Source organism: Ochotona princeps, chromosome 19 (genome assembly GCF_030435755.1).
Source record: "Ochotona princeps isolate mOchPri1 chromosome 19, mOchPri1.hap1, whole genome shotgun sequence".
In the NCBI taxonomy this organism is placed as follows: domain Eukaryota; kingdom Metazoa; phylum Chordata; class Mammalia; order Lagomorpha; family Ochotonidae; genus Ochotona; species Ochotona princeps.
The window spans coordinates 30,107,081-30,119,574 of record NC_080850.1 but is presented as its reverse complement, the minus strand read 5'-3'; the positions used below and the strand labels follow the sequence as shown (position 1 = coordinate 30,119,574).

At 46.0% G+C, this 12,494-nt stretch overlaps 1 protein-coding gene across 8 annotated transcripts in view; it reads left to right on the top strand.

Annotated features, from left to right (window-relative positions):
* LOC101522188 (protocadherin gamma-C3) overlaps positions 1-12,494 on the top strand; it is a 179,420-nt gene that overhangs the window by 43,526 nt on the left and 123,400 nt on the right. Inside the window, exon 1 of one of the 8 annotated variants that reach the window (XM_058677453.1) lies at positions 2,550-3,914. The exons of 5 other annotated variants lie outside the window; for them this stretch is intronic. In XM_058677453.1, coding sequence (XP_058533436.1) covers positions 2,828-3,914 — 1,087 coding nt within the window. In that variant the 5' untranslated portion in view covers positions 2,550-2,827. Of the gene's footprint in view, positions 1-2,549; positions 5,252-7,140; positions 10,015-12,494 lie in introns of those variants that run through there. 2 more of the 8 variants (XM_058677444.1, XM_058677452.1) reach the window with 2 other exon arrangements.

Sequence of the window (12,494 nt, the reverse complement as noted above, 5' to 3'; positions counted from 1 at the left end):
AAACATCTTGACAAATACAACTGCTAAGTTTTAGCAAGGATTCTCTCTAATCTACCCACCACACAGATCACTAACATTAAGACAGTCGTCTGAGCTTTTAAGGAAATACTGCATTTTTTGAGGCATCAGTAAAAAGCCTAGCAATCTATTGGGCTGTTTGATCATCAGTGAAAGTTTACGGCCATACCACTCTGAATGCGCCCGATTTCGTCTGATCATCGGTGAAAAACACCATTTCTTGGATAGCAGATCTAAACCTACATCCAGAAACCTTCAAACTTTTGGAAGAAAATTGTTGGAAATACTCTGCAAGATCTAGGGGTAGGTCCCTACTTCCTAAGAAGGACACCAAAAGCAATAGAAATCAAGATCAGAATAAACAAATGGGACCTCATCAAACTAAGAAGCTTCTGTACAGCAAGGGACATAATCAACAAAGTAAAAAAGCAACCCACAGAATGGGAGAAGATCTTCGCGCACTACGTAGGTGATAGAGGGCTAATCTCCAGAATATACAAAGAGCTACAAAACAACCAAAATATCAAAACAAACAAGCCACTCAAGAAATGGGCACGGGAAATGGGCAGACACTTCACAAAGGAACAAACCCAAATGGCAAATAAACATATGAAAAAATGCTCAAGTTCCCTGGCAATAAGGGAAATCCAAATTAAAACATCAATGAGGTACCACCTAACCCCAATAAGACTGGCCCACATGAATAAAAGCACCAACAACACTTGTTGGCAAGGTTGCAGGGAAAAGGTAACCCTACTCCACTGCTGGTGGGGCTGCAGGCTGGTACAGCCTCTATGGAAATCAGTATGGAGAACATTCAAACAACTGAAAATCAACATACCGTATGATCCAGCAATAGCACTCCTAGGAATATATCCAGAACACTTGTTTTATGAGAAACCAACATGCACTCCTATGTTCACAGCAGCACAATCAGTAATTGCAAAAACATGGAAGCAGCCAAAATGCCCATCAGCAGATGATTGGATAAGAAAGCTATGGTTCATCTACTCCATGGAATACTACTCAGCTATCAAAAAAAAACAAAATGCAGTTCTTTGTGGCCAAATGGGCCAAACTGGAAACCATAATGCTAAGGGAAATGAGCAAATCCCAAAAGGTTAAATACCACGTTTGCCTTAATTTAAGATGATATGATGTTATGTATAACATGTTATGTATGTTATATGTTGTGTATAAACTAAAATTGAAATGTCAATGAGGTGGTCATAGAAGGTGGTTAAGAACTCGCATTTACTTTTTTTTTAAGATTTATTTTATTTTTATTACAAAGTCAGATATACTGAGAGGAGGAGAGATAGAGAGGAAGTGGAGCTGCTGGGATTAGAACCAGCGGCCATATGGGATCAAGGCGAGGACCTTAGCCACTAGGCCACACTGCCAAGCCCTCGCATTTAGTTTTAACATATTGGTTACTCATTACTATGTCAATTAATTCCATAATGATGTAAATTTTTGCTGATGGTATGTTGCAGCTTTTAATTGATCAGGATGATACTCTGCTGGCTCTGTCTTCAGACCAGAGAGGGTATACCTAAGAAGCCATTGAATTTGACTGGACAATAAGATGCTGGACTCTATGTTTGGTATATGCTTGCAATGGGGGAATCTCAACTGAACTTGAACTGTGGTTATGCAACAAGGTGGAGGAATCCACCATGGTGGGAGGGCTTGGGGAGGGGTGGGGAGAATCCAAGTACCTATGAAACTGTGTTACATAATACAATGTAATTAATGAATTAAAAATAATAATAAAAAAAAAGCAAAACACCATTTCTGATCGAACTTGTTTTTAAGAGACAGTTGCCAAAGAAGAAGGAGCAAAACCTGAAAGAAATCTTGGAAAAGACCCACAATTTTACTTGGGAATGAACTAAGCTGAACTCCAAACAAGTGACTCTTCAACATAAAAATGTTTCATGAAGAAAAGAGAAGGGAAATGAAAGATAATTCTGATAGAATTGTTCAAATTCAAGTGACTAAATAAGGGTTGGTATTTTTTCCAAGTAACTCAACCAATAATAAACCTTTAAAACAATAAAAGGATTTGTTTGAGAGAATGAGCTTATGCAATATTTTAATTAAGCACTTCTTAGCAATCTAATAGATTTATGCTTATTTTATGCTGTTGAATTACTTAGAAGATTTGAATACTGCAGAAAATGGAAGAATTTACTTGTAAGTATACAAAAAGGCTTCAAAAGGCTCATAGGAAAATGAATGATAAACATAATATATGTATATTATACACATACACTAGTTACCTTTTTAACTTATATGGTTGATTTTTCTGTATAAAATAAAATGTGAGCCAGTATCCTGAAAGAAGGTCACTTCAAGTTGTAATGTGAAGTCAAATTTTCTTTTAATTATCTGGAATTATCAAACACCCATCCATGAACACACCTGCATCGATTTGGTGTCTTAAAGGAGCTTCTTAGACTATATTAGAAATATCTAGAGTAAAGAAATATAAGTTAACAGGGAAATTTTGAAGAATGAAGCAATCATCTATAAAATCCATTTATTTCGCTTCAATATAGTGCAGTAACTTAGTAAGGACTCTGGGCGCCGCTGTTCACCATTCGGAAGAATGGAGAGAGCGACCCTTAACAGCACAAAGAAAGGAGAGACTGAAACAAGATTTCTTGCAAGCGGCGTCAGACTCAAACCTCTCTCCTGTTGGATTCTGAACTCTCTTCCGAATATAGAGGGGTCCGTGCCGACACACCTGGGCTCAGCAGCGCCTTAGGAGAAAGCTCTCTGTCTTCACAAGCTCAGCGGGACAATGGCGGCGCGACCAAGGGGCGCTGACTACGGGGGAATTGTCCTGCTCTCCATTCTCCTGGGGACCCGGTGGGAAGCCTGGGCTGGGCAGATTCGTTACTCCGTGGCAGAAGAAACAGAAAAAGGATCTTTTGTGGGCGACATCGCCCAGGACCTGGGGCTGGAGCCGCGGGAGTTGGTGGAGCGCGGAGTCCGCATCGTCTCCCGAGGTAGGGCGCAGCTGTTCGCTCTGAACGCGCGCAGCGGCAGCTTGGTCACGGCGGGCAGGATAGACCGCGAGGAGCTCTGTACCCAGAGCGCGCAGTGTCTGGTGAGCCTGAACATCCTGGTGGAAGAGAAAATGAATCTCTACCCTGTAGAAGTGGAGATAAGGGATGTTAATGACAACGCTCCTAAATTCTTGACAGAAGAGATAAACGTAAAAATAATGGAGAACGCAGCTCCTGGACTGCGGTTTCCCTTAAGCGAGGCTGTTGACCCGGATGTGGGTGTGAACTCCCTGCAGAGCTACCAGCTCAGCCCCAATCGCCATTTCTCCTTGGTCATGCAAAGTGGAGACGATGGAGTCAAGTACCCGCTACTGGTTCTGGAGCAAGTGCTGGACCGGGAAGAAGAAGCATTTCACCACCTGGTTCTCTTGGCCTCTGATGGTGGGAACCCACCCCTCTCCGCCACTGCCCAGATCCAGGTGACAGTGGTGGATATGAACGATCACATCCCAGTCTTCTCTCTGCCTCAGTACCAGGTGACTGTTCCTGAGAACGTGCCAGTGGGCACAAGACTTCTCACAGTCAAAGCTGTAGACCTGGACGAAGGAGTAAATGGAGAAGTGACATATTCTTTTCGGAAAATAACTCCAAAACTTATACAGCTGTTTCATCTGAATTCCCTGACAGGAGAGTTATCGACTCTCAAAGGCCTGGATTATGAAGAAGCCAGCTCCTATGAAATGGAAATTCAGGCCCAGGATGGTCCTGGGAGTCTGGCCAAGGTCAAAGTCCTGGTTATGGTTGTGGACGTGAATGACAATGCTCCGGAAGTGACCGTCACCTCTGTAAGCAGCTCCATCCCTGAAGATGCACCTCTGGGCACAGTAATTGCTCTTTTCCACCTCCAAGATAGAGATTCCGGAATAAATGGAGAGGTGACGTGTACTATTTCAGAAAATCTGCCTTTTAAATTAGAAAAATCAATAGGTAATTATTACAGATTAGTCACAGCAAAAAGCCTGGATCGGGAAAAGTGCTCTGTGTACAACATCACACTGCGAGCTACAGATGGTGGAACCCCTTCTCTGTCCACGGAGACTAACATCAGCATGCACGTGACCGACACCAACGACAACTCACCCACGTTCCCTCACTCCTCCTATGCTATCTATGTCCCTGAGAACAACCCCAGGGGCGCCTCCATCTTCTCCGTGACAGCAATGGACCCTGACAGTGACCAGAATGCCCAAGTCACTTATTCCCTGGTTGAAGACACCATTGAAGGGATGCCAGTATCCTCCTACATGTCCATCAACTCGGACACTGGTGTCCTGTATGCATTGCGCTCCTTCGACTATGAGCAGTTCCGAGACCTGCAGCTCTGGGTGACAGCCAGTGACAGTGGGGACCCACCACTCAGCAGCAATGCCTCCCTCACCCTCTCTGTGCTGGACCAGAATGACAATGCCCCTGAGATCCTCTACCCCACCATCCCCACCGATGGATCCACAGGCGTGGAGCTGGCACCCCGCTCCGCAGAACCTGGCTACCTGGTGACCAAGGTGGTGGCAGTGGACAGGGACTCTGGCCAGAACGCCTGGCTGTCCTACCGGCTGCTCAAGGCCAGTGAGCCAGGGCTGTTCTCTGTGGGGCTGCACACGGGCGAGGTGCGCACAGCGCGAGCCCTGCTGGACAGAGATGCACTCAAACAGAGCCTGGTGGTGGCCGTCCAGGACCACGGGCAGCCGCCTCTCTCGGCCACTGTCATGCTCACAGTGGCCGTGGCCGACAGCATCCCTGCAGTGCTGGCTGACCTGGGCAGCCTCAAGCCTTCCGTGGAAGCTGATGAGGCAGACCTCACTCTGTACCTGGTGGTGGCAGTGGCCACAGTGTCATGTGTCTTCCTGGCCTTTGTGATTGTGCTGCTGGCACTCAGGCTGAGGCACTGGCACCACTCCAGGCTACTCCACGCTGCAGGTGGTGAGTTCACAGGAGTGCCCACATCACACTTGGTGGGTGTGGACGGGATGCGTGCTTTCCTGCAGACCTATTCTCATGAGGTGTCCCTGACGGCGGACTCACGGAGGAGCCACCTCATCTTCCCACAGCCCAACTATGCAGACACACTCATCAGCCAGGAGAGCTGTGGGAAAAGTGATTCTATGTTAACATCCATAGATTTTAATGAATGCAAGGATGAGCCCCCCCAAATTCAGGTGAGTTCAGGCCCTCTTTTGTATCCACAAAGAGTTATATTTTGCTGACATGTGTTTATTATTTGCAAAGAAAGCAAATGATGAAGGGGTAAAAAAAGTAATGAAGATGGGCTAAAAATTTTTCAAAGAGGCATAAGCAGGTTTACCAGTTGATTTCACTGGCGATTCTTAATCAGGTACATGATAGTATTAGGTCTTCGGTGAAGACCCATGGATAAGATACGAGTATAGTGGATCTCGGTTTTGTACCTTCCCCCCTATTTGCTTTTGTGAGGTCATGTATTGTGTAAGTAAAAGTCAGTTAGCTTTTGTTGGTGTAATAAGTTGGCATGTGTGAAACGCATCTCAACCACCCTCTTGGGATCCTCTCAAGGATTCAGGTCTGTGGAAGAGTCTTAGACTTGTTCATTCAAAAACCTTTCTGTGTCTCCTATGTCTGACTTCCTGTTCCTCAGTCAGTCGTACTGAATACATACTTGTTTCCATCTATTTGAAGGAAAGGCATCTGTTTTAGTTGGGGTGCTAGTGGAAGGTTGGATTAATGCCTCAAGAATTACGTGTTTACCAAAGATGATTAGGGAGGTTAATGCCAGTCATTGGTCACAACAATAAAATAATGGCAAATAAGATACCCTGGGGAGTGGTGTAACTAGTATTTGTGAAGTAGGCAGTCACGTGTTTTAATACTGATTGCTCATACTCTTGTAGTAGGTATGTGAAGTTTGTCTGAGGCTCTCCAGGTGGAAGATTAGCCATTTGCTGGCTTTATGAAGTAATCATCTCATTTTCTCAAATCCTAGGCAAGTAATCCATTGTATTCACTCAGTCTTCTTACAAAAAATTATTAGATTCTAAGATTAACTAATTTCATTTCTTTAATAGTATTTCAGTAAAATTTCCTACTTCATGTGGTTATCATCAATAAAAGATGATAACAATATAGTCTTGATCCCTGGGATGTGTGTGTATTAATAAAAGGAAACAATCTTTCTAGAATACTTATGTACTTGGTAATATTTTGCAAAGAATGGGCTGTGCAATAGAATGTGAGTCTGTTTCACACAGTGCAGTGGTCAAATGTATAATTACTTGGTAAGAGTATTTCCAACTTCTTGAGAGGAAAAGCCCTTTTGTAAAAATATGATTATCAGACATTTTGTAAAGAGAATAACCAACCACCAAACTTTATTGAATGCTTATAAACATTTTTAGACAAAGAGATAGGACTGGCATGATAGCCTAATGACTAAATTCTTGCCCTGCATGTGCTTGCATATGGGTGCCAATCCATGTCCCAGATGCTGCACTTCCCATCCAGCTCCCTGCTTGTGGTCGGGGAAAGCAACACACGATATCCCAAAGCCTTGGGACCCTAAACCCATGTGGGAGACTAACGCTAAGGTCCAGGGCTGCTGCTCTTAGAATTCAGTGATGCTGAGCTGCAAGGCAAAACATCATTCCTCCTGGTAACTGAAGATTGAGGTTACATTTGTCAGGAAAATGAGTGGTGTGTTGTGGGAAAGAGAAGGGTAGTCTGGTCCGTTTCAGGGTATATCATTTTCTCATCTGAAATTACCTGCAATAATTCAAATGAAGATAGAATAATGTTACCATAAGGAATTTAGAACTATTTTGGGGAAAGAGAAGAGTTCTTGGAGATATGTACAAATAGCACTTTCTTAAAGATGAATTCGGTATTACCCATGCTCTCTGGAAAGAACTCAAATGTATCAGCATGAAGGGAGCTAGAAAAATGAAGGAAACTGTTGGGGACAAGAAAGGAAATGTGGGATGTATCCACTACACTAACAAATAAGAATGAAAGGACTCCTTGCTATGAGGTGGTCTAGGTCAACCGTGTGTTATAGTCACTTTATGTTCATGGTGTGAATTTGAAGGTAGGAATCATTGTGTCAATAAATAGATATTAATCTACCACATCTACATGATTTCCATGGAAACCAGGAAATTTGGGTGGAGATATTTCTAACAGTATCATTTTTAATATTATTAAATAGCTATATCAGTCAAATTTCTGCGCTTACCTATTCAGTGCGCTGCAATGATTAAGCCCAAGCAGCAGAGGCTGCAGTTCCCCTGTGTGGACTCTGGGCGCCGCTGTTGGCCAAAGTGGAGAGCGGAGCCCGCGCCCTCTCCTCGCGCAGCCGCTCCGGGCTTTCCAGGACAGCCCCACTGCAGAGCCCCGGGCCGGTGCCTTTGCCAGGCTTCCTGAACCAAACAAGAACAATCTCTGACCCGCACTTGCAAGCCTAGCCCGTTTGGAGCTGAGAATCGCTGCACTACAGAGGGGATTTGTGGCCAGGTGCCCGCAGGCTGGTGAGCAAGCCTAGGGGAGAGGAGGGATGGGAAGAGGGAGCGGCGCTGGGGCGCTGCTCTTTGCCTTGCTGCTGCTACTGCTGCTGCAGCTGCCTTTGTTCTGCCGGGCGCTCTCAGAGCAGCTCCGCTACAGGATCCGCGAGGAGATGCCCGTGGGAACGGTGGTGGGGCACCTCGCCAGGGACCTGGGCATCAGCGTCCCCGGGGTAGCGGCTCGCAAACTGCGCCTGAGTTCCGAGAAGCCTTACCTGAGCGTGCGTGCCGAGAGCGGGGAGCTGGTGGTGAGCGGCAGGCTGGACAGGGAGCAGCTCTGCGGGAGGAAGCCTGCCTGCTCTCTGGAGCTGGAGGCTGTGGCTGAAAACCCGCTAAACTTCTATCACGTAAACGTGGAAGTTGAGGACATTAATGACCACGCGCCCAAATTCACCCAAAGTTTCTTTGAGCTACAAATCAGTGAGTCTGCTCAACCGGGGGCCCGGTTTATCTTAGGCTCTGCTTTTGATGCAGATATTGGTACCAATTCGCTGCAGAGTTACCAGCTCAGTCCCAGTGATCACTTCTCGCTTGCGAATAAGGAGAAATCCGACGGCAGTAAATACCCTGAGATGATCCTGAAGGCATCTTTAGACAGGGAAAAGCAGAGGTCCTACCACTTGACCTTGACTGCCTTGGATTCAGGGGACCCAGCGCTCAGTAGCACAGCGCAGATTCATGTGCTGGTGGCAGATGCCAATGACAACCCTCCTGTGTTCAGCCAGAACGTCTACAAGGTGCGCATATCAGAGGCCGTGCACCCAGGGAGCATGGTGCTTCGGGTGACTGCCACGGACCAAGACGAGGGAGTAAATGCAGAGATCACCTTCTCCTGCAGTGAAGTGAGCCAGGTCCCTCAGTTTGAACTGAACCCTGACACCGGAGAGATTAGTACCCTACATGCTTTAGATTTTGAAGAACTCAAAGAATATTCCTTTGTTGTGCAAGCAAGGGATGGCGGAGGCCTGATTGCACAGTGTACGGTGGAGATAGAGGTCTTGGATGAAAACGACAACGCCCCAGAAGTGAAATTCCAGTCCCTCCCCAACCTAGTAACGGAAGACGCTATGCCTGGAACACTAATTGCTTTGATCAAAATCCAGGACAAGGACTCAGGACCCAACGGAGAAGTCACGTGTAATTTAGAAGGATATGTTCCTTTTAAAATGCTCACTTCCTCAAAAAACACGTATAAATTAGTAACCGATGGGGTCCTAGACCGTGAGCAAAGCCCTGAATACAATGTCACCATCACGGCCACTGACAGAGGCAAGCCACCACTCTCCTCCAGTGTCAGCGTCACAGTGCACATCGCTGACGTCAACGACAACGCGCCTGTCTTCCAGCAGCCCTCCTACGTGGTCCACGTGGCAGAGAACAATCCCCCAGGAGCCTCCATCGCACAGGTCAGCGCCTCCGACCCGGATCTGGGCTCCAATGGGCAGGTCACCTACTCCATCGTGGCCAGCGACCTGGAGGCACAAACGCTGGCGTCCTACGTGTCAGTGAGCGCACACAGTGGCGTGCTGTTCGCGCAGCGCGCCCTGGACCACGAGCAGCTGCGCGCCTTCCACCTCACGCTGCAGGCCCGCGACCAGGGCTCGCCCGCACTCAGCGCCAACGTGAGCGTGCGCGTGCTGGTGGGCGACCGCAACGACAACGCGCCGCGCGTGCTGTACCCGGCGCTGGCGCCCGACGGCTCGGCGCTCTTCGACACGGTGCCGCGCGCCGCCGAGCCCGGCTACCTGGTCACCAAGGTGGTGGCGGTGGACGCCGACTCTGGCCACAACGCCTGGCTGTCGTACCACGTGCTGCAGGCCAGCGAGCCCGGGCTCTTCAGCCTGGGGCTGCGCACGGGCGAGGTGCGCACAGCGCGCGCCCTGGGCGACAGGGACGCGGCCCGCCAGCGCCTGCTGGTGGCTGTGCGCGATGGCGGGCAGCCGCCGCTGTCTGCCACCGCCACGCTGCACCTGGTCTTCGCGGACAGCCTGCAGGAGGTGCCGCCGGACCTGAGTGAGCACGCGGCGCCCCCGGACCCTCAGGGCGAGCTGCAGTTTTACCTGGTGCTGGCCTTGGCCGCCATCTCCGTGCTCTTCCTGCTCACGGTGATCCTGGCCATCGCGCTGCGCCTGCGCCGCTCCTCCAGCTCCGCAATGGGAGGCTGCTTCCAGCCTGGTGCTGTCTGTTCAAAATCTGGCCCCGGAATGCCTCCCCGCTACAGCGAGGGCACCTTGCCCTATTCCTACAACCTGTGCGTTGCCCACACGGGAAAGACGGAGTTTAGTTTTCTAAACGCTAGTGAGCAGTTGAGCACAGGACAAGACATCCTCTGTGGTGACCCATCCGGGTCCTTGTTTCCGCTTAGCACTCCCAGCGAGCCGACCTCCCAACAGGTGAGTTTCATTTCAGGATTTTATGCTTCCCCTCCTTGTACTCTTGTCCATGTTCACATGAAAATATAGCGGAAATTTTAGTGAGATAAAACGCAGATATACTATTCTGAAACGGGGAATGAAATAGGAGCCAGTGTAACTATAAGCCATCTTACAGAGCTGTGTGGTTCTGCCACTATATCGAAATTGATGAATAGTTTTTTAAACTTTAACATATCATAAGTATAAAATGAGGTAGTCATTAAATCAGCCTTTGAAATAATTTATATAAATCCTTTCAACTACAAGTAGATATGTTCTTCAGTAACCTGACTTGTCTGTTTTCCATACTAATGTGCCGTTTATGCCTTATATTTGTTGTTCATTTGTTTCATAAGCTTCTAGAAGCAGACATTTAAATTGGATTTTATGTCCATTGGTCCCTTGTAATTGTGAGGAATATATTATGTGTGTGTGGTGGGTGGTACAAAGAGAAAAAGGTTTACACAGCAGAAGGTCCACGATGTTCATTTAAACGTCAAAAGCAGGTTCCCCTTACTTGAAGCTTGTCTTTTTCAGGATTAATGTACATTACATTCAGTCAGTAAGATCTTCCATCAAAAAGGGGGGCAAAGAATGTTTTACTTTAACTCTCAACTATTTTGGTATACAATTTTTAGCATTTATTTTTTATTTAAGAGCAAGACAGAAATTTCTATCTGTTGCTTCTCTCCCCAAATGGCCACAATGGCTGGAGCTGAACTAATCTGAAGCTGGGAGCCAGAAGGTTCTTCCAGGTTTCATATGAGTGCAGGGGCACCAGGACTTCACCTATCCTTCACTGCTTTTCCAGACTGATTAAGCAAGGATCGGGATCAAAACTAGCGCAGCTAGGACACGAACTGCAGACAGTGGCTTACCCTGCTGCCACAGTGCCAGCCCCAGTAGCATATAACTGCCATTTCTACAGCCCTAAACTAACATAACTAGAAATTGTCTAATCATTTTACTATCCCTAGGTGAGAAACAGAGTCTTGAGTCTTCCAAATTTTTAAATAAAATTTTCAGTCAGTTTGGCATACACAACAGAGTGTGCATGCAAAGGGAATGTGGTTTGCGAGCCCTATTACAAGGCGTTAGATTTTCACTATCCCTTAGGAGCTTCTGATGCTGACCTTATGTCTATTGACCATTCTACAAAGTGCTAAAGAAACTTTTTGGTAGTGACACTTCGGCTTGACTTCTTAGCAATTGTGCATTCCATACTTTATGTGATTTTTTTAAATCAACATCTACTCTAAACGTTAGATCTTCTTTAAAGGTGCATTTATTTATTTTACTTGAAAGGAAGAGGGAGAGGAGGAAATAGAGAATTCTTCCACCTGCTAGTTCACCCTCCAGATGGCCACAATCACTGGGGCTACTCCAGGGGAAAGAACCCCGTTTTGGCCTTCCTTGTGAGTGGCAGTGCCCCACACACGTGGGCAGCCCTGAGCACCTTCCCAGTCACATTAGCAGGAAGCTGAACGAAAAACAAAGCAGCTGGCACTAGACTAGTGCCCTCACCTGGGATGCCATCATCAGAGGTGGCAGCTAGGCTCACTGTGCCACAGTGCCCTCCCTAACTCTGCTTTAAAATGGAATCAGTGCTCTTTGCTAGAAAGGAGGAGAGAATTGTTTCTTTTGGCTGTGTATTATTTGTATCTTTCAAGTATTTCCTTTTGAAGTGAAAAATATCAGTAATTTGTGCTGATCACACAATATAATCTGAGCAGACTTCATGCAAGAGAATTTCTCCTACCAAAATTTCACAATTTTAGTGGCCAGTGTTTATATTTATCTCCATTTGGGAAGTGAACCAACATGGAAGAGTGTTCATTTTGTCTCTCTTTCTTTTACTCTGCCTTCCAAATAAATAAAATGCATCTTTAATACTTTCAGAATTTTAATTCAAAAACTTAATAAATGTTTCATAAAGTTAATATTTGGAAAATTTTAAATCAAGGAAATGAGAAAGCTACTATAATTAACTTAAAACTAAATCATCTTCAATAAGTATTTAGTATCAAAAGAATTCATTTCTAATGCCAACTAGAGTTCTTTATTTGTAATCCATATTGAAGATATTTACAGTTATTTTTAGCAATACAAGAAATAAAACATTTATTCTTAGAAGAGCTGATTTAAGGATGCAATTCAATACGATGCTAACAAAAACACTTTGATCATTTCTTAATACTTCATAAAACCTTCACCTAATTCACCCCACAGTCCTTGGAAATTTCTTAAAATGAGTTTGGAGACAAATAGTTTCAAACAAAATAATAAAAAGCAAGTGGAATTTTATCTCAGCCATATAGCAAAGTATTTGGTGGCTGTGTTTCCAAGTGCAGTAACTATTTAGGACTCTAGGCGCCGCTGCTCACCTACTAGGAAAAATAATGCAACTAGACCGCTATCAGATACGCAGAACTCAGACCTCACAAAAGCACCGGCCAGCA